Source organism: Oncorhynchus kisutch, unplaced genomic scaffold (assembly GCF_002021735.2).
Source record: "Oncorhynchus kisutch isolate 150728-3 unplaced genomic scaffold, Okis_V2 scaffold972, whole genome shotgun sequence".
NCBI classification, from domain to species: Eukaryota; Metazoa; Chordata; class Actinopteri; order Salmoniformes; family Salmonidae; genus Oncorhynchus; species Oncorhynchus kisutch.
This window is the reverse complement of record NW_022262917.1, coordinates 69,593-95,959: the sequence shown is the minus strand read 5'-3', so window position 1 is coordinate 95,959 and position 26,367 is coordinate 69,593. Positions and strand designations below refer to the sequence as shown.

General features: G+C 43.2%; 1 protein-coding gene across 3 annotated transcripts; it reads right to left on the bottom strand.

Moving 5' to 3' along the window:
* Window positions 1-963: 963 nt before the first annotated feature.
* On the bottom strand, window positions 964-23,965 carry LOC109877195 (beta-1,3-galactosyltransferase 1-like). Of its 3 annotated transcripts, none has more exons than XM_031817271.1 (3): window positions 23,639-23,965; window positions 19,292-19,521; window positions 964-2,119 (listed from the first exon to the last, which is right to left on the bottom strand). In XM_031817271.1, the coding sequence occupies exons 1-3, from the start codon at window positions 23,671-23,673 to the stop codon at window positions 1,083-1,085; spliced, it is 1,302 nt and encodes a 433-aa protein (XP_031673131.1). In that variant the 5' UTR covers window positions 23,674-23,965; the 3' UTR covers window positions 964-1,082. The 3 variants fall into 3 exon arrangements, with proteins under 3 accessions (XP_031673131.1, XP_031673133.1, XP_031673132.1); XM_031817273.1 differs by lacking the exon at window positions 19,292-19,521 and adding an exon at window positions 8,861-8,945 and having other exon boundaries at window positions 964-2,316; window positions 23,724-23,964; XM_031817272.1 differs by lacking the exons at window positions 19,292-19,521; window positions 23,639-23,965 and adding exons at window positions 8,861-8,959; window positions 9,292-9,315 and having other exon boundaries at window positions 964-2,316.
* Window positions 23,966-26,367: the final 2,402 nt, after the last annotated feature.

The window sequence follows — 26,367 nt, the reverse complement described above, 5'->3', positions numbered from 1 at the left end:
CCCTGACGAGTGAGCAAATTTTCAATGCGAGGCGAAAATTGCGCTTATTAGCTCATTGTTATGGACGTATCAAAATAAATGTCACTAGAAAACAGCTTAAACAAATGCAGCTGCTGTTGTTATTCGGTGTGCTCTGTTTGACGTGACTCTAAGTCAGACGTAGTTGGCTAGCTAGAAAGCAAGGGACAAGAACATGGCCAGACAGTATGGCAATGGAACATTTAGAACAAACGACCGGGGCGCGTCCATAGATACAGAACTAAAAGAATGAACAACTGGGTCGCGTCTCTGGAAACTGAACCGATAGAACGAACGACCAGTCGGCTTTGGTAGCAACCCTAGATTTGTGTCGTGACTATATCTTGTGGAAGGATGAAATAGAATGAATAAATTCATCAGAATAATGTCTTTAATGAAAATATGTCAATCATTATTTTAATATGTTGGTCATCCCATTGCATAAAAGTGATAATGTCCTTGAAGCCAGTGTTTGGAGGACATATTGGCAAACGTTGTCTTTGGCCTAACCACACCCATGTCAATATATCCTTGGGCATTATCATTTAAATCATCTCTGAACCCAGAACTAAACCAGCGCTGGTCCCCCAGCTAGCTTCTCAAGGAACTAGTTCATATGCCTTATACACATAAACCTATAATCATGCAAACCTTCTACTGAACATACATAACAATGAGCATGGATAGATCATTGTAATAATAATGAGAGAAAGTTGTAAAACTACTCTTTATATACATTTAGACCATGAAATAAAACATGTCATTAAAATAAAGTAGAAAAATATCACACACACAAAATTGTACCTCTGTACAAGTTTCAGTACGATATCGTGTTCTCCAATGTAGATTTTTTTTTTTTTGGGGGGGGGGCAGTAAGTAACAACCCAGCACCACAAAGGATATAAGACTGGAAGTGTGTCTAATCCAAATTCAGTAACATCATCATGATTATTAAACGATTTAATTAAAGTGGAAATGCATTACAAATTCACCAGATTTACATCGTTGCCAAGAACAAACTAAGGAAGTGATTAGTACATCAGTCAGTCTGTTACTGTAGGAGATCAGCAGGGAGGACCAGGTTTGTGTAGGTCTGTCCATGCGTTGACCTGGTGAGTGATACTGTGTGTGGTGGTGGCTATCAGCCGTGAGTAGGTGCAGCGGTCATAAGCCACAGGGGAAACCTGGAAGAGGTTTCCACTGGGGGGGTCAGTAGGCCGGATGCCCAGGTGTCTCATACACAGTCCCAGATACACATCCTCTATGTAGACGGCTTTAACATGCCTGGACGCCTCCACCAGCTTCCTGGGGAGGTCTAAGGTGAAGACATAGCCCAGGCCCAGAGCATAAGGTGGATATACTGGTTCAGGAAACACCTCCTTTGGAAGGAACCATTTGGAGTTACGGTCTCTTAGAACAGCACCCCGTCGGGCCACTAGTCCAGTCTGGTAGTTCTGCTTTGGAGCGTGAAGCAGCATGTTGACCAAGGTGTTCACGTTGAGGAACATGTCTGAGTCGATCTTCATGGCGTAGGAGGCGTTGGGGCAGCGAGAGCTCAGCCACTCCATCATCACCATGGTCTTGATGGTCAGGTTTTTGTAGCTGTCTATGAAGTCGCTCTGCAGCAGATCCTGGTGCTCTTTGCTCTCCTGCAGCACCTTCTCCTGGAGCTGCTCTGTCTCCTCTCCACTGGGCAGTCCCAGCAGGAAGAACAGACGGACCTCTTTGCCCAGTACCTGCCTCTCACTGCCCCAAGTCCTGCGGACGGCCTCACGAGCGTCCCTGTTATAGGGCGCCACTGGCACCATCAGAACCAGGAAGGGGTTCTGCTCCCGGCATTTCTCTGGCTCATCCAGGATGAAGATGTACTCTGATGGGTATTCTACATGGTACGGTCCTGGGGACACATACGGAGGAGGAGTGGCCAGAACTGCCTTGACCTCTGTGATCAGATTAGTGATGATGGTCAGTGCAGAGGTGATGGAACTAGTTTCATGATGTGTTGTGTTGAGTTTGATGGCCTGTTGAGTAGAGTGGATACGTGAAGTCTGACGATCTGTTGAATTGGCAGACGCAGTTTCATGAGCGTCTATGGTAAAACCAGTGGAGTTGAGAGAAACTGCTTCGCTACTGGTGTTGACTGAACGACCGTGGTATTCTGCCCACCATCTTGGGACACACTCTGCTGACTTGTGGTTGGTGAAGAACAAGATGGCCGCCACGGTGACGAGCAGGATGAGGAAACGGCAACGAAAACAGGACCAGCAGCAGCGTCTCCCACCTTCCGCCATCTCCTGACTGGGAGGAGAGAAACACAAATGGTGAAGTCATCTTGTACATCCTTGAGTTGTATAAAAAAAACTCACCATCATTATGTTTCTGTGGCATTGCGGTCTTCAAAAAATGATGTATATTAACAGTTATCGAATAGATTAGGACGTTCTGATTTGATTTCTAGCCATAGACTCAACAATGGTGCCATTTTAACTTCTGGAATGATACTTAGTTTGATGTTAAAACAAAACGTCAGAACAGACTTCTGATGTGCATGTGATCACATACATTGGTCATCTCTCATTGATCTAGATAGGAGAGTGGCACTCAAAGCCATGCTTGAGTTCTGAGTCAAGCAGATGAGGTGCAGCTCTTCGGGAGTGTTCACCCACCCGTCTCGACCAATGAGAGAAGACACAGATACTCTAAGATTTTTTTAGATAACTTTTTTTATTTCACCTTTTATTTAACCAGGTAGTCTAGTTGACAACACCTTTATTTAACCAGGTAGTCTAGTTGACAACACCTTTATTTAACCAGGTAGTCTAGTTGACAACACCTTTATTTAACCAGGTAGGGCTAGTTGAGAACACCTTTATTTAACCAGGTAGGCTAGTTGAGAACACCTTTATTTAACCAGGTAGGGCTAGTTGAGAACACCTTTATTTAACCAGGTAGTCTAGTTGAGAACACCTTTATTTAACCAGGTAGTCTAGTTGACAACACCTTTATTTAACCAGGTAGTCTAGTTGACAACACCTTTATTTAACCAGGTAGTCTAGTTGACAACACCTTTATTTAACCAGGTAGGGCTAGTTGAGAACACCTTTATTTAACCAGGTAGGCTAGTTGAGAACACCTTTATTTAACCAGGTAGGCTAGTTGAGAACACCTTTATTTAACCAGGTAGTCTAGTTGAGAACACCTTTATTTAACCAGGTAGGCCAGTTGAGAACACCTTTATTTAACCAGGTAGTCTAGTTGACAACACCTTTATTTAACCAGGTAGGGCTAGTTGAGAACACCTTTATTTAACCAGGTAGTCTAGTTGAGAACACCTTTATTTAACCAGGTAGGCTAGTTGAGAACACCTTTATTTAACCAGGTAGGCTAGTTGAGAACACCTTTATTTAACCAGGTAGGCTAGTTGAGAACACCTTTATTTAACCAGGTAGGCTAGTTGAGAACACCTTTATTTAACCAGGTAGGCTAGTTGAGAACACCTTTATTTAACCAGGTAGGCTAGTTGAGAACACCTTTATTTAACCAGGTAGGCTAGTTGAGAACACCTTTATTTAACCAGGTAGGCTAGTTGAGAACACCTTTATTTAACCAGGTAGTCTAGTTGAGAACACCTTTATTTAACCAGGTAGGCTAGTTGAGAACACCTTTATTTAACCAGGTAGGCTAGTTGAGAACACCTTTATTTAACCAGGTAGGCTAGTTGAGAACACCTTTATTTAACCAGGTAGGCAAGTTGAGAACACCTTTATTTAACCAGGTAGGCTAGTTGAGAACACCTTTATTTAACCAGGTAGGCTAGTTGAGAACACCTTTATTTAACCAGGTAGGCTAGTTGAGAACACCTTTATTTAACCAGGTAGACTAGTTGAGAACACCTTTATTTAACCAGGTAGACTAGTTGAGAACACCTTTATTTAACCAGGTAGGCTAGTTGAGAACACCTTTATTTAACCAGGTAGGCTAGTTGAGAACACCTTTATTTAACCAGGTAGTCTAGTTGAGAACACCTTTATTTAACCAGGTAGGGCTAGTTGAGAACACCTTTATTTAACCAGGTAGGCTAGTTGAGAACACCTTTATTTAACCAGGTAGTCTAGTTGAGAACACCTTTATTTAACCAGGTAGGCTAGTTGAGAACACCTTTATTTAACCAGGTAGTCTAGTTGAGAACACCTTTATTTAACCAGGTAGGGCTAGTTGAGAACACCTTTATTTAACCAGGTAGGCTAGTTGAGATCACCTTTATTTAACCAGGTAGTCTAGTTGAGAACACCTTTATTTAACCAGGTAGTCTAGTTGAGAACACCTTTATTTAACCAGGTAGGGCTAGTTGAGAACACCTTTATTTAACCAGGTAGGCTAGTTGAGAACACCTTTATTTAACCAGGTAGGCTAGTTGAGAACACCTTTATTTAACCAGGTAGGCTAGTTGAGAACACCTTTATTTAACCAGGTAGGCTAGTTGAGAACACCTTTATTTAACCAGGTAGGCTAGTTGAGAACACCTTTATTTAACCAGGTAGGCTAGTTGAGAACACCTTTATTTAACCAGGTAGGCTAGTTGAGAACACCTTTATTTAACCAGGTAGGCTAGTTGAGAACACCTTTATTTAACCAGGTAGGCTAGTTGAGAACACCTTTATTTAACCAGGTAGGCTAGTTGAGAACACCTTTATTTAACCAGGTAGGCTAGTTGAGAACACCTTTATTTAACCAGGTAGGCTAGTTGAGAACACCTTTATTTAACCAGGTAGTCTAGTTGAGAACACCTTTATTTAACCAGGTAGGCTAGTTGAGAACACCTTTATTTAACCAGGTAGGCCAGTTGAGAACACCTTTATTTAACCAGGTAGACTAGTTGAGAACACCTTTATTTAACCAGGTAGTCTAGTTGAGAACACCTTTATTTAACCAGGTAGACTAGTTGAGAACACCTTTATTTAACCAGGTAGACTAGTTGAGAACACCTTTATTTAACCAGGTAGGCTAGTTGAGAACACCTTTATTTAACCAGGTAGTCTAGTTGAGAACACCTTTATTTAACCAGGTAGTCTAGTTGAGAACACCTTTATTTAACCAGGTAGACTAGTTGAGAACACCTTTATTTAACCAGGTAGGCTAGTTGAGAACACCTTTATTTAACCAGGTAGTCTAGTTGAGAACACCTTTATTTAACCAGGTAGTCTAGTTGAGAACACCTTTATTTAACCAGGTAGTCTAGTTGAGAACACCTTTATTTAACCAGGTAGTCTAGTTGAGAACACCTTTATTTAACCAGGTAGGCTAGTTGAGAACACCTTTATTTAACCAGGTAGTCTAGTTGAGAACACCTTTATTTAACCAGGTAGTCTAGTTGAGAACACCTTTATTTAACCAGGTAGGCTAGTTGAGAACACCTTTATTTAACCAGGTAGGCTAGTTGAGAACACCTTTATTTAACCAGGTAGGCTAGTTGAGAACACCTTTATTTAACCAGGTAGTCTAGTTGAGAACACCTTTATTTAACCAGGTAGTCTAGTTGAGAACACCTTTATTTAACCAGGTAGGCTAGTTGAGAACACCTTTATTTAACCAGGTAGTCTAGTTGAGAACACCTTTATTTAACCAGGTAGACTAGTTGAGAACACCTTTATTTAACCAGGTAGACTAGTTGAGAACACCTTTATTTAACCAGGTAGTCTAGTTGAGAACACCTTTATTTAACCAGGTAGGCTAGTTGAGAACACCTTTATTTAACCAGGTAGTCTAGTTGAGAACACCTTTATTTAACCAGGTAGGCTAGTTGAGAACACCTTTATTTAACCAGGTAGGCTAGTTGAGAACACCTTTATTTAACCAGGTAGTCTAGTTGAGAACACCTTTATTTAACCAGGTAGGCTAGTTGAGAACACCTTTATTTAACCAGGTAGGCTAGTTGAGAACACCTTTATTTAACCAGGTAGGCTAGTTGAGAACACCTTTATTTAACCAGGTAGTCTAGTTGAGAACACCTTTATTTAACCAGGTAGGGCTAGTTGAGAACACCTTTATTTAACCAGGTAGGGCTAGTTGAGAACACCTTTATTTAACCAGGTAGTCTAGTTGGGAACACCTTTATTTAACCAGGTAGGCTAGTTGAGAACACCTTTATTTAACCAGGTAGGCTAGTTGAGAACACCTTTATTTAACCAGGTAGGCTAGTTGAGAACACCTTTATTTAACCAGGTAGTCTAGTTGAGAACACCTTTATTTAACCAGGTAGGCTAGTTGAGAACACCTTTATTTAACCAGGTAGTCTAGTTGAGAACACCTTTATTTAACCAGGTAGGCTAGTTGAGAACACCTTTATTTAACCAGGTAGGCTAGTTGAGAACACCTTTATTTAACCAGGTAGGCTAGTTGAGAACACCTTTATTTAACCAGGTAGTCTAGTTGAGAACACCTTTATTTAACCAGGTAGTCTAGTTGAGAACACCTTTATTTAACCAGGTAGGCTAGTTGAGAACACCTTTATTTAACCAGGTAGGCTAGTTGAGAACACCTTTATTTAACCAGGTAGGCTAGTTGAGAACACCTTTATTTAACCAGGTAGGCTAGTTGAGAACACCTTTATTTAACCAGGTAGGCTAGTTGAGAACACCTTTATTTAACCAGGTAGGCTAGTTGAGAACACCTTTATTTAACCAGGTAGGCTAGTTGAGAACACCTTTATTTAACCAGGTAGTCTAGTTGAGAACACCTTTATTTAACCAGGTAGGCTAGTTGAGAACACCTTTATTTAACCAGGTAGGCTAGTTGAGAACACCTTTATTTAACCAGGTAGGCTAGTTGAGAACACCTTTATTTAACCAGGTAGGCTAGTTGAGAACACTTTTATTTAACCAGGTAGGCTAGTTGAGAACACCTTTATTTAACCAGGTAGGCCAGTTGAGAACACCTTTATTTAACCAGGTAGGCTAGTTGAGAACACCTTTATTTAACCAGGTAGTCTAGTTGAGAACACCTTTATTTAACCAGGTAGGCTAGTTGAGAACACCTTTATTTAACCAGGTAGTCTAGTTGAGAACACCTTTATTTAACCAGGTAGTCTAGTTGAGAACACCTTTATTTAACCAGGTAGTCTAGTTGAGAACACCTTTATTTAACCAGGTAGTCTAGTTGAGAACACCTTTATTTAACCAGGTAGTCTAGTTGAGAACACCTTTATTTAACCAGGTAGTCTAGTTGAGAACACCTTTATTTAACCAGGTAGTCTAGTTGAGAACACCTTTATTTAACCAGGTAGGCTAGTTGAGAACACCTTTATTTAACCAGGTAGGCTAGTTGAGAACACCTTTATTTAACCAGGTAGTCTAGTTGAGAACACCTTTATTTAACCAGGTAGTCTAGTTGAGAACACCTTTTATTTAACCAGGTAGTCTAGTTGAGAACAAGTTCTCATTTACAACGGCGACTTGGCCAAGATAAAGCAAAGCGGCACAAACAGAGTTACACATGGAGTCAACAAACATACAGTCAATAATACAATAGAGAAACTCTATATACAGTGAGTGGTAATGAGGTAAGATAAGGGAGGTAAGGCAATAAATAGGCCATAGTGGAGAAGTAATTACCATTGAGCAATTAAACACTGGAGTGATAGATGTGCAGAAGATGAATGTTCAAGTAGTGATACTGGAGTGCAAAGGAGCAAGATAAATACATACATAAATACAGTATGGGGATGAGATAGTTGGATGGGCTATTTACAGATAGGCTATGTACAGGTGCAATGATCTGTGAGCTCTGACAACTGATGCTTAACGTTAGTGAGGGAGATATGGGTCCCCAGCTTCAGTGATTTTTGCAATTCATTCCAGTCATTGGCAGCAGACAACTGGAAGGAAAGGCAGCCAAAGGAGGAATTGGCTTTGGGGTTGACCAGTGAAATATACCTGCTGGAGCGCGTGCTATAGGTGGATGTTGCTAGGGTGACCAGTGAGCTGAGATAAGGCGGGACTTTACCTAGCATAGACTTATAGATGACGTGGAGCCAGTGGGTTTGGCGACAAATATGAAGCGAGGGCCAGCCTACGAGAGCATACAGGTCACAGTGGTGGGTAGTACATGGGGCTTTAGTGACAAAACGGATGGCACTGTGAAAGACTGCATCCAATTTTCTGAGTAGAGTGTTGGAGGTTATTTTGTAAATGACATCGCCGAAGTCAAGGATCGGTAGGATGGTCAGTTTTCGAGTGTGTTTGGCAGCATGAGTGACGGATGCTTTGTTGCGAAATAGGAAGCAGATTCTAGAATGGAGATGCTTAATGTGAGTCTGGAAGGAGAGTTTACGGTCTAACCAGACACCCAGGTATTTATAGTGGTTCACATATTCTAAGGTGGCAGAGTATACATTGCACTGAACAGGGGCGCCGCCTCCTCAGGCACTGAACAGGGGCGCCGCCTCCTCAGGCACTGAACAGGGGCGCCGCCTCCTCAGGCACTGAACAGGGGCGCCGCCTCCTCAGGCACTGAACAGGGGCGCCGCCTCCTCAGGCACTGAACAGGGGCGCCGCCTCCTCAGGCACTGAACAGGGGCGCCGCCTCCTCAGGCACTGAACAGGAGCGCCTCCACCCCAGACACTGAACAGGAGCGCCACCCCAGATTCTGAACAGCAGCAGGAACACCATCTCAGACAAACTTTAGTTCTGCCAGAGGTTCTGCCAGAGGTTCTGCCAGAGCTTCACAAGGCAAGTCATCAACATAGATTGAACACCTCACTCAAAACTCCATAATTGTATTACTTTGAATACATCAAATTATAGTAAAAAAACAGATGGATATGAAACATGAAAATACACGTACCTCCTTCCTCCTTTCTTAGTGCCATCTTCCACCATGTTGGAGATCTATCTAGCTGGGGATGGCTGTCAGGTTTAGGTCATTCCACCTTGGCCAACTCTTCTGTCATACAATAAATACAAGTGTCATATGTGGCAAAGGGGGGGAGTTAATATGATTTGTATACGATGTGTCAATTTCATGCTGTTCACCTGCCCCTTTATGTGTGTGTGAACCATAGAGATAGATAGAGCACTCTAGTGGTCAATTTCATGCTGTTCACCTGCCCCTTTATGTGTGTGTGAACCATAGAGATAGAGAGAGCACTCTAGTGGTCAATTTCATGCTGTTAACCTGCCCCTTTATGTGTGTGTGAACCATAGAGATAGATAGAGCACTCTTAGTGACCGAAAACCTCAATTCTAGCATGGGGCAGCGTCATTGAGGACTTTCACCATTTTGAAGTTGTCAACCAGGCGTAATTTCCAATGGGTTAATTAAGGAAGAATCATATAATTCCATCACAGGTCAGCAGGAGGAACCAGCAAACATTCCATCACTGCAGCTGGCAGTAAATCACCAAGCTTGGCTTTATACCTGTTCAAACAACAACCTCCAGGGGGCAGTAATGCACCCTTTCAGTTTGTTAACCAACTCATAGAAGTAACAGAGGAGGATAATTGACTACTTCAGTATGGAGATGGCTTCAATGACGCAGCCCATGTTCTCACAGACGCCAGAATGGGACAGATACAAGTTCGAGTCCTCTAACTGTCTCTATGGTGTGAGCCCAACTCACGTTCAGTTGTTTCTGAGTGGACACACCTGTGTTATATCCCTTTGTAACGAGGGATGTACCTGTCACAGGTGTGACCAATTTGCATGTTTAACAAATCAAGTCTTTCTATTGGATAATTGTTGGATCATGTGATTCAAACTGTGTTATATTTAAACCCCTGTGTTTTTGTTTTTTAGTTAGCCGCCCACTGGAAGTCATGCAGTCCAGAGGCATGGTGCACCCTGGGGGTCGACGGGCCTGGGCTTGGTGAGTGCGTGGCTCATGGCGCTGGTTGAGCTGCATGAGAAGCGTTAGTATGGACACCTTCCTGCTGGTTGACGTGTACGAAATCATGGTCCAGTTCCCACCAATATCCAGCAACTTCACACAGCCATTAAAGAGGAGTGGGACAACATTCCACAGGACACAATCAACAGCCTCATCAACTTTATGCAAAGATGTCACGCTACATGAGACAAATGGTGGTCACACCAGATACTGACTGGTTTTCTGATCCATGCCCCACTTTTGTTTAGGTATCTGTGACCAACAGATGACCTGTATTCTCAGTCATGTGACGGCCATAGTTAAAGGCCTAATGAATTTATTTCTATTGGCTGATTTCTCTCCAATGCCACTAGGTCGTCGCTCATCCATATATTTATATATTCTTATTCCATCCCTTTACTTAGATTTGTGTGTATTATGTGCATGTGACCAATACCATCTGCTAACCATGTGACCAATACCATCTGCTAACCATGTGACCAATACCATCTGCTAACCATGTGACCAATACCATCTGCTAACCATGTGACCAATACCATCTGCTAACCATGTGACCAATACCATCTGTTAACCATGTGACCAATAACATCTGCTAACCATGTGACCAATACCATCTGCTAACCATGTGACCAATACCATCTGCTAACCATGTGACCAATACCATCTGTTAACCATGTGACCAATACCATCTGCTAACCATGTGACCAATACCATCTGCTAACCATGTGACCAATACCATCTGCTAACCATGTGACCAATACCATCTGCTAACCATGTGACCAATACCATCTGCTAACCATGTGACCAATACCATCTGTTAACCATGTGACCAATACCATCTGCTAACCATGTGACCAATACCATCTGCTAACCATGTGACCAATACCATCTGCTAACCATGTGACCAATAACATCTGCTAACCATGTGACCAATACCATCTGTTAACCATGTGACCAATACCATCTGCTAACCATGTGACCAATACCATCTGCTAACCATGTGACCAATACCATCTGCTAACCATGTGACCAATACCATCTGCTAACCATGTGACCAATAACATCTGCTAACCATGTGACCAATACCATCTGTTAACCATGTGACCAATACCATCTGCTAACCATGTGACCAATACCATCTGCTAACCATGTGACCAATACCATCTGCTAACCATGTGACCAATACCATCTGCTAACCATGTGACCCGATACCATCTGTTAACCATGTGACCCAATACCATCTGTTAACCATGTGACCCAATACCATCTGTTAACCATGTGACCAATACCATCTGTTAACCATGTGACCCAATACCATCTGTTAACCATGTGACCCAATACCATCTGTTAACCATGTGACCAATACCATCTGTTAACCATGTGACCAATACCATCTGCTAACCATGTGACCAATACCATCTGCTAACCATGTGACCAATACCATCTGCTAACCATGTGACCAATACCATCTGCTAACCATGTGACCAATACCATCTGCTAACCATGTGACCAATACCATCTGCTAACCATGTGACCAATACCATCTGCTAACCATGTGACCAATACCATCTGCTAACCATGTGACCAATACCATCTGCTAACCATGTGACCCAATACCATCTGTTAACCATGTGACCCAATACCATCTGTTAACCATGTGACCCAATACCATCTGTTAACCATGTGACCCAATACCATCTGTTAACCATGTGACCAATACCATCTGTTAACCATGTGACCCAATACCATCTGTTAACCATGTGACCCAATACCATCTGTTAACCATGTGACCCAATACCATCTGTTAACCATGTGACCAATACCATCTGTTAACCATGTGACCAATACCATCTGCTAACCATGTGACCAATACCATCTGCTAACCATGTGACCAATTACATCTGCTAACCATGTGACCAATACCATCTGCTAACCATGTGACCAATAACATCTGCTAACCATGTGACCAATACCATCTGTTAACCATGTGACCAATACCATCTGTTAACCATGTGACCAATACCATCTGCTAACCATGTGACCAATACCATCTGTTAACCATGTGACCAATACCATCTGCTAACCATGTGACCAATACCATCTGCTAACCATGTGACCAATACCATCTGTTAACCATGTGACCAATACCATCTGTTAACCATGTGACCAATACCATCTGTTAACCATGTGACCAATACCATCTGCTAACCATGTGACCAATAACATCTGCTAACCATGTGACCAATAACATCTGCTAACCATGTGACCAATACCATCTGCTAACCATGTGACCAATACCATCTGCTAACCATGTGACCAATACCATCTGCTAACCATGTGACCAATACCATCTGCTAACCATGTGACCCAATACCATCTGTTAACCATGTGACCCAATACCATCTGTTAACCATGTGACCCAATACCATCTGTTAACCATGTGACCCAATACCATCTGTTAACCATGTGACCAATACCATCTGTTAACCATGTGACCCAATACCATCTGTTAACCATGTGACCCAATACCATCTGTTAACCATGTGACCCAATACCATCTGTTAACCATGTGACCAATACCATCTGTTAACCATGTGACCAATACCATCTGCTAACCATGTGACCAATACCATCTGCTAACCATGTGACCAATTACATCTGCTAACCATGTGACCAATACCATCTGCTAACCATGTGACCAATAACATCTGCTAACCATGTGACCAATACCATCTGTTAACCATGTGACCAATACCATCTGTTAACCATGTGACCAATACCATCTGCTAACCATGTGACCAATACCATCTGTTAACCATGTGACCAATACCATCTGTTAACCATGTGACCAATACCATCTGTTAACCATGTGACCCAATACCATCTGTTAACCATGTGACCCAATACCATCTGTTAACCATGTGACCCAATACCATCTGTTAACCATGTGACCAATACCATCTGTTAACCATGTGACCAATACCATCTGCTAACCATGTGACCAATACCATCTGCTAACCATGTGACCAATTACATCTGCTAACCATGTGACCAATACCATCTGCTAACCATGTGACCAATAACATCTGCTAACCATGTGACCAATACCATGTGACCAATACCATCTGTTAACCATGTGACCAATACCATCTGCTAACCATGTGACCAATACCATCTGTTAACCATGTGACCAATACCATCTGCTAACCATGTGACCAATACCATCTGCTAACCATGTGACCAATACCATCTGTTAACCATGTGACCAATACCATCTGTTAACCATGTGACCAATACCATCTGCTAACCATGTGACCAATAACATCTGCTAACCATGTGACCAATAACATCTGCTAACCATGTGACCAATACCATCTGCTAACCATGTGACCAATACCATCTGCTAACCATGTGACCAATACCATCTGCTAACCATGTGACCAATACCATCTGCTAACCATGTGACCCAATACCATCTGTTAACCATGTGACCCAATACCATCTGTTAACCATGTGACCCAATACCATCTGTTAACCATGTGACCCAATACCATCTGTTAACCATGTGACCAATACCATCTGTTAACCATGTGACCCAATACCATCTGTTAACCATGTGACCCAATACCATCTGTTAACCATGTGACCCAATACCATCTGTTAACCATGTGACCAATACCATCTGTTAACCATGTGACCAATACCATCTGCTAACCATGTGACCAATACCATCTGCTAACCATGTGACCAATTACATCTGCTAACCATGTGACCAATACCATCTGCTAACCATGTGACCAATAACATCTGCTAACCATGTGACCAATACCATCTGTTAACCATGTGACCAATACCATCTGTTAACCATGTGACCAATACCATCTGCTAACCATGTGACCAATACCATCTGTTAACCATGTGACCAATACCATCTGCTAACCATGTGACCAATACCATCTGCTAACCATGTGACCAATACCATCTGTTAACCATGTGACCAATACCATCTGTTAACCATGTGACCAATACCATCTGTTAACCATGTGACCAATACCATCTGCTAACCATGTGACCAATAACATCTGCTAACCATGTGACCAATAACATCTGCTAACCATGTGACCAATACCATCTGCTAACCATGTGACCAATACCATCTGCTAACCATGTGACCAATACCATCTGCTAACCATGTGACCAATACCATCTGCTAACCATGTGACCAATACCATCTGCTAACCATGTGACCAATACCATCTGCTAACCATGTGACCAATACCATCTGCTAACCATGTGACCAATAACATCTGCTAACCATGTGACCAATACCATCTGTTAACCATGTGACCAATACCATCTGCTAACCATGTGACCAATACCATCTGCTAACCATGTGACCAATACCATCTGCTAACCATGTGACCAATACCATCTGTTAACCATGTGACCAATACCATCTGCTAACCATGTGACCAATACCATCTGCTAACCATGTGACCAATAACATCTGCTAACCATGTGACCAATACCATCTGTTAACCATGTGACCAATAACATCTGTTAACCATGTGACCAATACCATCTGCTAACCATGTGACCAATAACATCTGCTAACCATGTGACCAATACCATCTGCTAACCATGTGACCAATACCATCTGCTAACCATGTGACCAATACCATCTGCTAACCATGTGACCAATACCATCTGTTAACCATGTGACCAATAACATCTGTTAACCATGTGACCAATACCATCTGCTAACCATGTGACCAATACCATCTGTTAACCATGTGACCAATAACATCTGCTAACCATGTGACCAATAACATCTGCTAACCATGTGACCAATACCATCTGTTAACCATGTGACCAATAACATCTGCTAACCATGTGACCAATACCATCTGCTAACCATGTGACCAATAACATCTGCTAACCATGTGACCAATACCATCTGTTAACCATGTGACCAATAACATCTGCTAACCATGTGACCAATAACATCTGCTAACCATGTGCCCAATAACATCTGCTAACCATGTGACCAATAACATCTGCTAACCATGTGACCAATAACATCTGCTAACCATGTGTATGTGACCAATAACATTTTATTTTATTCATTTCAATTGACTGTTTCCCTTAACTTATGTAACTCAATACAGCCTTTGAAGTTGTTGCACTAATTTGTTCAGTGTTTAGATCCAGAACCAGTCAGAAGGTTTAGAACACAGACTCATTCCAGGGTTTTTATTTTGTATTATTTTCTACATTGTAGAATAATAGTGAAGACATCAAAACTATGAAATAACACATATGGAATAATGTAGTAACCAACAAAAGTGTTGAACAAATCAAAATATGAGACTCTTCGAAGTAGCCACCCTTTGCTTTGATTTGATGACGGCTTTGCAGACGCTTGGCATTCTCTCAACCAGCTTCATGAGGTAGTCACCTGGAATGTATTTCAATTAACAGGTGTCTTCAGTAGTTGAACATTTTATTACTCCAACCTTGTGAAAGAGACAATCTGACACGTTTTTTGTCAAGAACAACTTGATATCGAAGGAGTACCTCTGGTGTGACGGTCTGCACAATCGCAGTTCGGCACAACCAACCGACCCGAAGACGTGTTTCTATACATGAGCTGAGCTAGCCGAAGTCGCCATGACAAGTGGAACTGAGGATTTCTATTGGAGAAGCAGTGTCTGCCTGTCTTCATACTGTTCTGTCTTATGTTTTATAGAGGAAGAGGAGCCAGTACCCAATCCCCCCCCCAAATGTGCCGTTACAGCGCTCCCAAGTCAAGCTGTGTGTCTGTGTTGTAAGTGAATGAACTCCTTAGTCATGCTGTTATGTCTCCACTAGGTGTCTCAGTAAGTATAACATGACATTGAAGTTCACACTGCGCTGTCATTGTAATACCGCATTTATGAAGATATCTAAAGCTATATTGCAAATCATGACATGATTACGCGATACATAAGATATAAATATATTTCATTGACCTTTAACAATGCGGTTTGCCACTGGTTATAATATGAAATGTTTATAGTGTGATGAATGCCTTATGGATAAGTCATAGTAAATGGTTACTTCTGTCAATTTCAGTGGTTCAATCTGCTGTCCTGTTGTAACTTGCTCTCCCAGTGTTGTCCATCTTAAATCCTATTGAGGTAAATGATATACTGTGAGCCCTCCAATGATTCTATTAACAATTGTATCTGGAGGCAAAAGAGAAACACACACCTGTTTAAGGGAGGTACTGGGCTAGCGGAGTAGAACACCTGGTTAGAGGAGGTACTGGCTAGCAGAGTAGAACACCTGGTTAGTGGAGGTACTGGCTAGCAGAGTAGAACACCTGGTTAGAGGAGGTACTGGCTAGCAGAGTAGAACACCTGGTTAGTGGAGGTGCTGGCTAGCAGAGTAGAACACCTGGTTAGAGGAGGTACTGGCTAGCAGAGTAGAAGACCTGGTTAGAGGAGGTACTGGCTAGCAGAGTAGAACACCTGGTTAGAGGAGGTACTGGCTAGCGGAGTAGAACACCTGGTTAGAGGAGGTACTGGCTAGCAGAGTAGAACACCTGGTTAGGGGAGGTACTGGGCTAGCGGAGTAGAACACCTGGTTAGAGGAGGTACTGGCTAGCAGAGTAGAACACCTGGTTAGGGGAGGTACTGGGCTAGTGGAGTAGAACACCTGATTAGGGGGAGGTACTGGCTAGCAGAGTAGAACACCTGGTTAGGGGGAGGTACTGGGCTAGCAGAGTAGAACACCTGATTAGGGGGAGGTACTGGGCTAGCAGAGTAGAACACCTGATTAGGGGGAGGTGCTGGGCTAGCAGAGTAGAACACCTGGTTAGGGGGAGGTGCTGGCTAGCAGAGTAGAACACCTGGTTAGGGGCAGGTACGGGCTAGCAGACTAGAACACCTGGTTAGGGGAGGTGCTGGCTAGCAGAGTAGAACACCTGGTTTAGGGGAGGTGCTGGCTAGCAGAGTAGAACACCTGGTTAGAGGAGGTGCTGGCTATCAGAGTATAACACCTGATTAGGGGAGGTGCTAGCTAGCAGAGTAGAACACCTGGTTAGGGGGAGGTGCTGGCTAGCGAGGTAGAACTTCCTGGTTAGGGGGAGGTACTGGCTATCAGAGTAGAACACCTGGTTAGGGGGAGGTACTGGCTAGCGAGGTAGAACACCTGGTTAGGGGGAGGTACTGGCTAACGAGGTAGAACACCTGGTTAGGGGGAGGTACTGGCTAGCGCAGTAGAACACCTGTTTATCAACCCCTACAACAACCAAAAAAGTTGTTAATTATAATCTACATGTCCTGTTGCTCCAGTATTCTTTTTCCTGTTGTGAGAAGCTGGGTCAAATGAACCTGTTACAGTTTGCTCTGGGAAAAGGGGCAAAGCTGATTATTATGTGCAGTGTAGCGGCTGTGTTTAGACTTTCCACCATCACATCAGCTCTGAAAGAGATGTGATTGGTCAAATGAACAATTAGTGGGAAAAGATCAGAATTGGGCTGCCTGTCTAAACACAGCCAACTAGTCTCTATTAAGATAAACCTGTTTAACTTGTTCTGGGTTTCTGCTGCTTCAGTGTAGTGCACACATTCACCACAGACAGACCCAACCCATTGCATCCATTTCTTAGTCCTGTCCAGTCCATCACCATGTCCACGTTAGACAGATAACTGCTGCTCTCAGTCTTTGTTAAAAAAAGCCTTAGGAATCAAAAAACTGGTGTAGCAAGGTGTCTGCCTCGGTTCAGAGAAAAACAACATTCTCCCAAAGGACGTAACGTGAAGAAACTGGTCATTCGGGGTGTTAATGTTCTTCACCAAGGTATACAGTGCCTTTGGAAAGTGTTCAGACACCTTGACTTTTCCCACATTTTGGTAGGTTAAAGCCTTATTCTAAAATTGATTAAATAGTTCTTTCCCCTCATCAATCTACACACAATACCCCATAATGACAAAGCAAAAACAGGATTTATTTTTTAAATAAAAACTGAGATATTACATAACTATTCAGACCTTTACTCAGTACTTTGTTGAATCACCGTTGGCAGTGATTACAGCCTTGAGTCTTCTTGGGTATGACGCTAGAAGCTTGGCACACCTGTATTTGGGGAGTTTCTCCCATTCTTCTCTGCAGAGCCTCTCCAGCTCTGTCAGGTTGGATGGGGAGAGTTGCTGCACAGATATTTTCAGATCTATCCAGAAATGTTGTATATCCTTTCCCCATCCCCTGGAGGTGTCGCCATCTTTGTTTTTTGTTTGTTAGTTAGTTAGTGTATGAACAAACAACGAGGAAGTGATTGGTACAGCAGTCAGTCTGTTACTGTAGGAGATCAGCAGGGAGGACCAGGTTTGTGTAGGTCTGTCCATGCGTTGACCTGGTGAGTGATACTGTGTGTGGTGGTGGCTATCAGCCTTGAGTAGGTGCAGCGGTCATAAGCCACAGGGAAAACCTGGAAGAGGTTTCCACTGGGGGGGTCAGTAGGCCGGATGCCCAGGTGTCTCATACACAGTCCCAGATACACATCCTCTATGTAGACGGCTTTAACATGCCTGGACGCCTCCACCAGCTTCCTGGGGAGGTCTAAGGTGAAGACATAGCCCAGGCCCAGAGCATAAGGTGGATATACTGGTTCAGGAAACACCTCCTTTGGAAGGTACCATTTGGAGTTACGGTCCCTTAGAACAGCTCCCCATTGGGCCACTAGTCCAGTCTGGTAGTTCTGCGTTGGAGCGTGAAGCAGCATGTTGACCAAGGTGTTCACGTTGAGGAACATGTCTGAGTCGATCTTCATGGCGTAGGAGGCGTTGGGGCAGCGAGAGCTCAGCCACTCCATCATCACCATGGTCTTGATGGTCAGGTTTTTGTAGCTGTCTATGAAGTCGCTCTGCAGCAGATCCTGGTGCTCTTTGCTCTCCTGCAGCACCTTCTCCTGGAGCTGCTCTGTCTCCTCTCCACTGGGCAGTCCCAGCAGGAAGAACAGACGAACCTCTCTGCCCAGTACCTGCCTCTCACTGCCCCAAGTCCTGCGGATGGCCTCACGAGCGTCCCTGTTATAGGGCGCCACTGGCACCATCAGAACCAGGAAGGGGTTCTGCTCCCGGCATTTCTCTGGCTCATCCAGGATGAAGATGTACTCTGATGGGTATTCTACATGGTACGGTCCTGGGGACACATACGGAGGAGGAGTGGCCAGAACTGCCTTGACCTCTGTGATCAGACTAGTGATGATGGTCAGTGCAGAGGTGATGGAACTAGTTTCATGATGAGTTGTGTTGAGTTTGATGGTCTGTTGAGTAGAGTGGATACGTGAAGTCTGACGATCTGTTGAATTGGCAGACGCAGTTTCATGAGCGTCTATGGTAAAACCAGTGGAGTTGAGAGAAACTGCTTCGCTACTGGTGTTGGTAGAACCATATCTGCTGACTGAACCGCCACGCAATTCCGCCCACCATTTTGACGCTCTGTCTAGTGAAGGGACCCACTCTACTGACCGATCGCCGAAGTAGAAGAAGACCGTTGCTATGAGGAGCAGGACGAGGAAACCGCAGCGGAAACGGGACCACCCGCAGTATCTCCTGCCTTCAGCCATCTCTTTACTGAGGAGAGAGAGAGAGAGAGAGAGAGAGAGAGATCACATTTTATTTGTCACGTTCAGTTTCCAGCAGGTTTAAAAGGTTCAGCGAAATGTCTGTGTGCTTTGCTGCCTCAACATAGCAGGGCAATAATAATACAGTATATGCATTGGAGCGGCAGGGTAGCCTAGTGGTTAGAGCGTTGGACTAGTAACCGAAAAGTTGCAAGTTCAAACCCCTGAGCTGACAAGGTTGAAATCTGTCGTTCTGCCCCTGAACAGGCAGTTAACCCACTGTTCCTAGGCCGTCATTGAAAATAAGAATTTGTTCTTAACTGACTTGCCTAGTTAAATAAAGGTGAAAAAAAAAATAATAACAATAATAAGTGGCATATCTACATATTCATACAGTATATGCATTATAATAGTGGCATATCTACATATTCATACAGTATATGAATTATAATAGTGGCATATCTACATATTCATACAGTATATGCATTATAATAGTGGCATATCTACATATTCATACAGTATATGCATTATAATAGTGGCATATCTACATATTCATACAGTATATGCATTATAATAGTGGCATATCTACATATTCATACAGTATATGCCTTATAATAGTGGCATATCTACATATTCATACAGTATATGCATGTGGCGACCCTCCCACTCTGTCTGCCGTATTCTCTCTTTGTTCTTGTTTCCTTATTAGGATGCCGGTGGGCGGAGTTGGGAGGGTCGTCAGCTACATGGGAAACACCTGGGCCAGGTGTCTCCCAGGATAAATACACCACTTCCCCATTCATGGAGGAGACTCTCTCCATGCAGACACACCTTGGCCCGGATGTCTCCCAGGATAAATACACCACTTCCCCATATTTTCTATGGTAGAGTAGGTCAGGGCGTGACTGGGGTGTTGTTCTAGTTTATATTTTCTATGGTAGAGTAGGTCAGGGCGTGACTGGGGAGTTGTTCTACTTTATATTTTCTATGATAGAGTAGGTCAGGGCGTTACTGGGGGGTTGTTCTAGTTTATATTTTCTATGGTAGAGTAGGTCACGTCCTGACCATAGAAAGGTTGTTCTAGTTTATATTTTCTATGAGAGAGTAGGTCACGTCCTGACCATAGAAAGGTTGTTCTAGTTTATATTTTCTATGGTAGTGACTGGGAGATTGTTCTAGTTTATATTTTCTATGGTAGAGTAGGTCAGGGCGTGACTGGGGGGTTGTTCTAGTTTATATTTTCTATGGTAGAGTAGGTCATGGCGTGACTGGGGGGTTGTTCTAGTTTATATTTTCTATGGTAAAGTAGGTCAGGGCGTGACTGGGGGGTTGTTCTAGTTTATATTTTCTATGATAGAGTAGGTCAGAGCGTGACTGGGAGATTGTTCTAGTTTATATTTTCTATGGTAGAATAGGTCAGGGCGTGACTGGGGGGTTGTTCTAGTTTATATTTTCTATGATAGAGTAGGTCAGAGCGTGACTGGGAGATTGTTCTAGTTTATATTTTCTATGGTAGAGTAGGTCAGGGCGTGACTGAGGGGGTTGTTCTAGTTTATATTTTCTATGGTAGAGTAGGTCAGGGCGTGACTGAGGGGGTTGTTCTAGTTTATATTTTCTATGGGAGAGTAGGTCAGGGTGTGACTGGGGGGGTTGTTCTAGTTTATATTTTCTATGTGGGGTTCTAGGTTTGATTTTCTATGTTGGTGATTTGTATGATTCCCAATTAGAGGCAGCTGGTTATCGTTGTCTCTAATTGGGGATCATAATAAGGTAAATATTTCCAGCTGTTTTTTTATTTTTATCTCACCTTTATTTAACCAGGTAGGCTAGTTGAGAACACCTTTATTTAACCAGGTAGGCTAGTTGAGAACACCTTTATTTAACCAGGTAGGCTAGTTGAGAACACCTTTATTTAACCAGGTAGGCTAGTTGAGAACACCTTTATTTAACCAGGTAGGCTAGTTGAGAACACCTTTATTTAACCAGGTAGGCTAGTTGAGAACACCTTTATTTAACCAGGTAGGCTAGTTGAGAACACCTTTATTTAACCAGGTAGGCTAGTTGAGAACACCTTTATTTAACCAGGTAGGGCTAGTTGAGAACACCTTTATTTAACCAGGTAGGCTAGTTGAGAACACCTTTATTTAACCAGGTAGGCTAGTTGAGAACACCTTTATTTAACCAGGTAGGCTAGTTGAGAACACCTTTATTTAACCAGGTAGGCAAGTTGAGAACACCTTTATTTAACCAGGTAGGCTAGTTGAGAACACCTTTATTTAACCAGGTAGGCTAGTTGAGAACACCTTTATTTAACCAGGTAGGCTAGTTGAGAACACCTTTATTTAACCAGGTAGGCTAGTTGAGAACACCTTTATTTAACCAGGTAGGCTAGTTGAGAACACCTTTATTTAACCAGGTAGGCTAGTTGAGAACACCTTTATTTAACCAGGTAGGCTAGTTGAGATCACCTTTATTTAACCAGGTAGGCTAGTTGAGAACACCTTTATTTAACCAGGTAGGCTAGTTGAGAACACCTTTATTTAACCAGGTAGGCTAGTTGAGAACACCTTTATTTAACCAGGTAGGCTAGTTGAGAACACCTTTATTTAACCAGGTAGACTAGTTGAGAACACCTTTATTTAACCAGGTAGGCTAGTTGAGAACACCTTTATTTAACCAGGTAGGCTAGTTGAGAACACCTTTATTTAACCAGGTAGACTAGTTGAGAACACCTTTATTTAACCAGGTAGACTAGTTGAGAACACCTTTATTTAACCAGGTAGACTAGTTGAGAACACCTTTATTTAACCAGGTAGGCTAGTTGAGAACACCTTTATTTAACCAGGTAGGCTAGTTGAGAACACCTTTATTTAACCAGGTAGACTAGTTGAGAACACCTTTATTTAACCAGGTAGGCCAGTTGAGAACAAGTTCTCATTTGCAACTGCGACCTGGCCAAGATAAAGCATAGCAGTGTGAGCAGACAACACAGAGTTACACATGGAGTAAACAATTAACAAGTCAATAACACAGTAGAAAAAAAAGAGAGTCTATATACATTGTGTGCAACAGGCATGAGGAGGTAGTTTATGCGTTATGGGATTATGTTTAGTTGCCTGTTAGCACTGCCTTGTCCTCACAGTTCCTTTATTCTTTATTCTTTTTGGTTTTTTCTAAGTCTCACGTCTTTAATAAATGATGTGGTCCGACCATTTTGACGAAGATCGTGACACGTAGGACTCTGGTCAAAAGTAGTGCACTATATAGGGAATAGGGTGCTATAGGACTCTGATCTAAAGTAGTGCACTATATAGGGAATAGGGTGCTATAGGACTCTGATCTAAAGTAGTGCGCTATATAGGGAATAGGGTGCTATAGGACTCTGATCCAAAGTAGTGCACTATATAGGGAATAGGGTGCTATAGGACTCTGATCTAAAGTAGTGCACTATATAGGGAATAGGGTGCTATAGGACTCTGATCTAAAGTAGTGCACTATATAGGGAATAGGGTGCTATAGGACTCTGATCTAAAGTAGTGCACTATATAGGGAATAGGGTGCTATAGGACTCTGATCTAAAGTAGTGCACTATATAGGGAATAGGGTGCTATAGGACTCTGATCTAAAGTAGTGCACTATATAGGGAATAGGGTGCTATAGTACAGTCTAGGCTAGTTTATAAATGTTGGTATGAAAATGTCCAAGTGGTTTGACATTGTAACATTTATCTTGTATTTATTTCTAGAACAGGGATGTATTTTAAATTCTAATGTTCACAATTCTAACATCCTTCTTCTCCTTTGATTCTTATAAAAAATAAAAAAAAATATGTGATTTGTCGAAGTTCCTTGTAAAAGAAGATATTGGTCTCAGTGGGACTCAATTGTACAACAACGTTGCATTTTGACTCCTGGACTGATAGTTAGTTGGACGTTAAAATACCTGAGCGGAGCATTGAGAACCAAGCATCCTCCTACATGTGACCATAAGTTCCTGTGAAAACACCTGCGTTCCGTGCGTACAGTGACGTCCTATACAATTCCTTCAGTATGACTGTTTTGTTACTTTGAATACGTCAAATTATAGTAAAAAAAACAGATGGATATGAAACATGAAAATACACGTACCTCCTTCCTCCTTTCTTAGTGCCATCTTCCACCATGTTGGAGATCTATCTAGCTGGGGATGGCTGTCAGGTTTAGGTCATTCCACCTGGTTGGAGATCTATCTAGCTGGGGATGGCTGTCAGGCAGGTAGGAAGGTTTCAGTAGTCCCTCTTCGGTCAACTCTTGTTGTTTCATACTCATGCAGGCAGGTAGGAAGGTGTAAGGTAGTCCAAACCTCAGTCAATTAATGTTGTATCATACAACAACTACATGTAATGACAGAAGGCAGCCGTGGCCAAAGGTTGCTTCTGCTCCACCAGTATTTCCAGTTTATTAACTCTCCTGCGACTAAATGATAAAGTAAAACCGTTCCCACCTGGGGTAAAGTGAATGTGCAACTAGTTAGGGTGTGGCTTAACTGGTTCCCTACTCCATACAAGGCTCTCTACTCCCTACAAGGCTCTCTACTCCCTATAGAAGACAAGGCTCTCTACTCCCTATATAGATGACAAGGCACCCGACACCCTTGGTCTTTTACCAAGTAGGGCTATCTTCTGTATACCACCCCTACCTTGTCACAACACAACTGATTGGCTCAAACGCATTAAGAAGGAAAGAAATTCCACAAATGAACTTTTAACAAGGCACACCTGTTAATTGAAATGCATTCCAGGTGACTACCTCATGAAGCTGGTTGAGAGAATGCCAAGAGTGTGCAGAGCTGTCATCAAGGCAAAGGGTGGCTACTTTGAAGAATCTAAAATATATTTTGATTTGTTTCACACTTTTTTGGTTACTACAGAATTCAATATGTGTTATTTCATAGTTTTGATGTCTTCACTATTATTCTACAATGTAGAAAATAGTTTTTTTTAAATAAAGAAAAACCCTTGAATGAGTCGGTGTGTCCAAACTTTTGCCTGGTACTGTATATAAAGATCTGTTTTGATGATACTGGCACACTCCTTTCAGATTGATCATGTATTCTCTCAGCACTTCTCAGAATATTCTATGTCTGAGGTGTGTATGCTTCACATGGTAACCAATCAGACACAAGAAAACATGTTTCCCAGGAAGTAGTTTGAGGGGTTTAGTCTAGTTTATTCCATTTCACTAGTACCCAAGCTGTGCGTCTCTATAGCTTCCTACTGTGTTGTCACAATGGTATAGTCTCTAGAGCTCTCCACTATTGTCGTGGGGAACATGTAAATCCTTCTAGGTAACCATGGCGCCCTGGTCTCTACCTGCTGGAAGGCCACACCTTCATCTCATTTTTCACTGCAACGGGAGACCTTGTCTCATACTTCCTCTTATAGAGGTGTGTGTGTGTGTGTGTGTGTGTGTGTGTGTGTGTGTGTGTGTGTGTGTGTGTGTGTGTGTGTGTGTGTGTGTGTGTGTGTGTGTGTGTGTGTGTGTGTGTGTGTGTGTGTGTGTGTGTGTGTGTGTGTGTGCGTGCGTGCGTGTGTGTGTGTGTGTGCGCGCACGCGTTCGTACATGCGTGAAGCCATTAGGCAAAAGATAAGCAGATAAGCAAAGTGCTGCTAAGTTGCTAGCAAACAACTCAAGTGCAGTCCTGTTTCTAGAAGGATTCAGAGTATTCTATACCCTCATAAGCAGCACTTCATAATATATTCATTGTATTACCTGGTCATTTCTGGTAACTATTTTAAGTACCAGAGAAATTATTAATCAGGCAGGAGCAGAGCAGATGATCCTTTACCCTTCCAGTCCGTGAGCACTCTGCTGGGAGGCTGCCCTCTAAGGTGATGGTGGGGGCAGACAGAACATGAGCACTCTGCTGGCAGGCTGCCCTCTAAGGTGATGGTGGAGGTTCAGACAGAACATGAGCACTCTGCTGGCAGGCTGCCCTCTAAGGTGATGGTGGGGGCAGACAGAACATGAGCACTCTGCTGGGAGGCTGCCCTCTAAGGTGATGGTGGAGGGCAGACAGATCATGAGCACTCTGCTGGCAGGCTGCCCTCTAAGGTGATGGTGGAGGGCAGACAGATCATGAGCACTCTGCTGACAGGCTGCCCTCTAAGGTGATGGTGGAGGGCAGACAGAACATGAGCACTCTGCTGGGAGGCTGCCCTCTAAGGTGATGGTGGAGGGCAGACAGAACATGAGCACTCTGCTGGCAGGCTGCCCTCTAAGGTGATGGTGGAGGCAGACAGAACATGAGCACTCTGCTGGCAGGCTGCCCTCTAAGGTGATGGTGGGGGCAGACAGAACATGAGCACTCTGTTGGCAGGCTGCCCTCTAAGGTGATGGTGGAGGGCAGACTGAACATGAGCACTCTGCTGGGAGGCTGCCCTCTAAGGTGATGGTGGAGGGCAGACAGATCATGAGCACTCTGCTGGCAGGCTGCCCTCTAAGGTGATGGTGGAGGGCAGACAGATCATGAGCACTCTGCTGACAGGCTGCCCTCTAAGGTGATGGTGGAGGGCAGACAGAACATGAGCACTCTGCTGGGAGGCTGCCCTCTAAGGTGATGGTGGAGGGCAGACAGAACATGAGCACTCTGCTGGCAGGCTGCCCTCTAAGGTGATGGTGGAGGCAGACAGAACATGAGCACTCTGCTGGCAGGCTGCCCTCTAAGGTGATGGTGGAGGGCAGACAGAACATGAGCACTCTGCTGGCAGGCTGCCCTCTAAGGTGATGGTGGAGGGCAGATATATCATGAGCACTCTGCTGACAGGCTGCCCTCTAAGGTGATGGTGGAGGGCAGACAGAACATGAGCACTCTGCTG

Excerpts from the sequence above, each read along its gene's own strand:
- LOC109877195 (XM_031817271.1), bottom strand. The coding sequence starts at position 23,673 with ATGGTGGAAGATGGCACTAAGAAAGGAGGAAGGAG. Across the intron at positions 19,522-23,638 it reads ACTAAGAAAGGAGGAAGGAG|TAAAGAGATGGCTGAAGGCA; the intron begins GTACGTGTATTT and ends CTCTCTCCTCAG. Across the intron at positions 2,120-19,291 it reads AGTTTCTCTCAACTCCACTG|GTTTTACCATAGACGCTCAT; the intron begins GTTTTACCATAG and ends TCAACTCCACTG.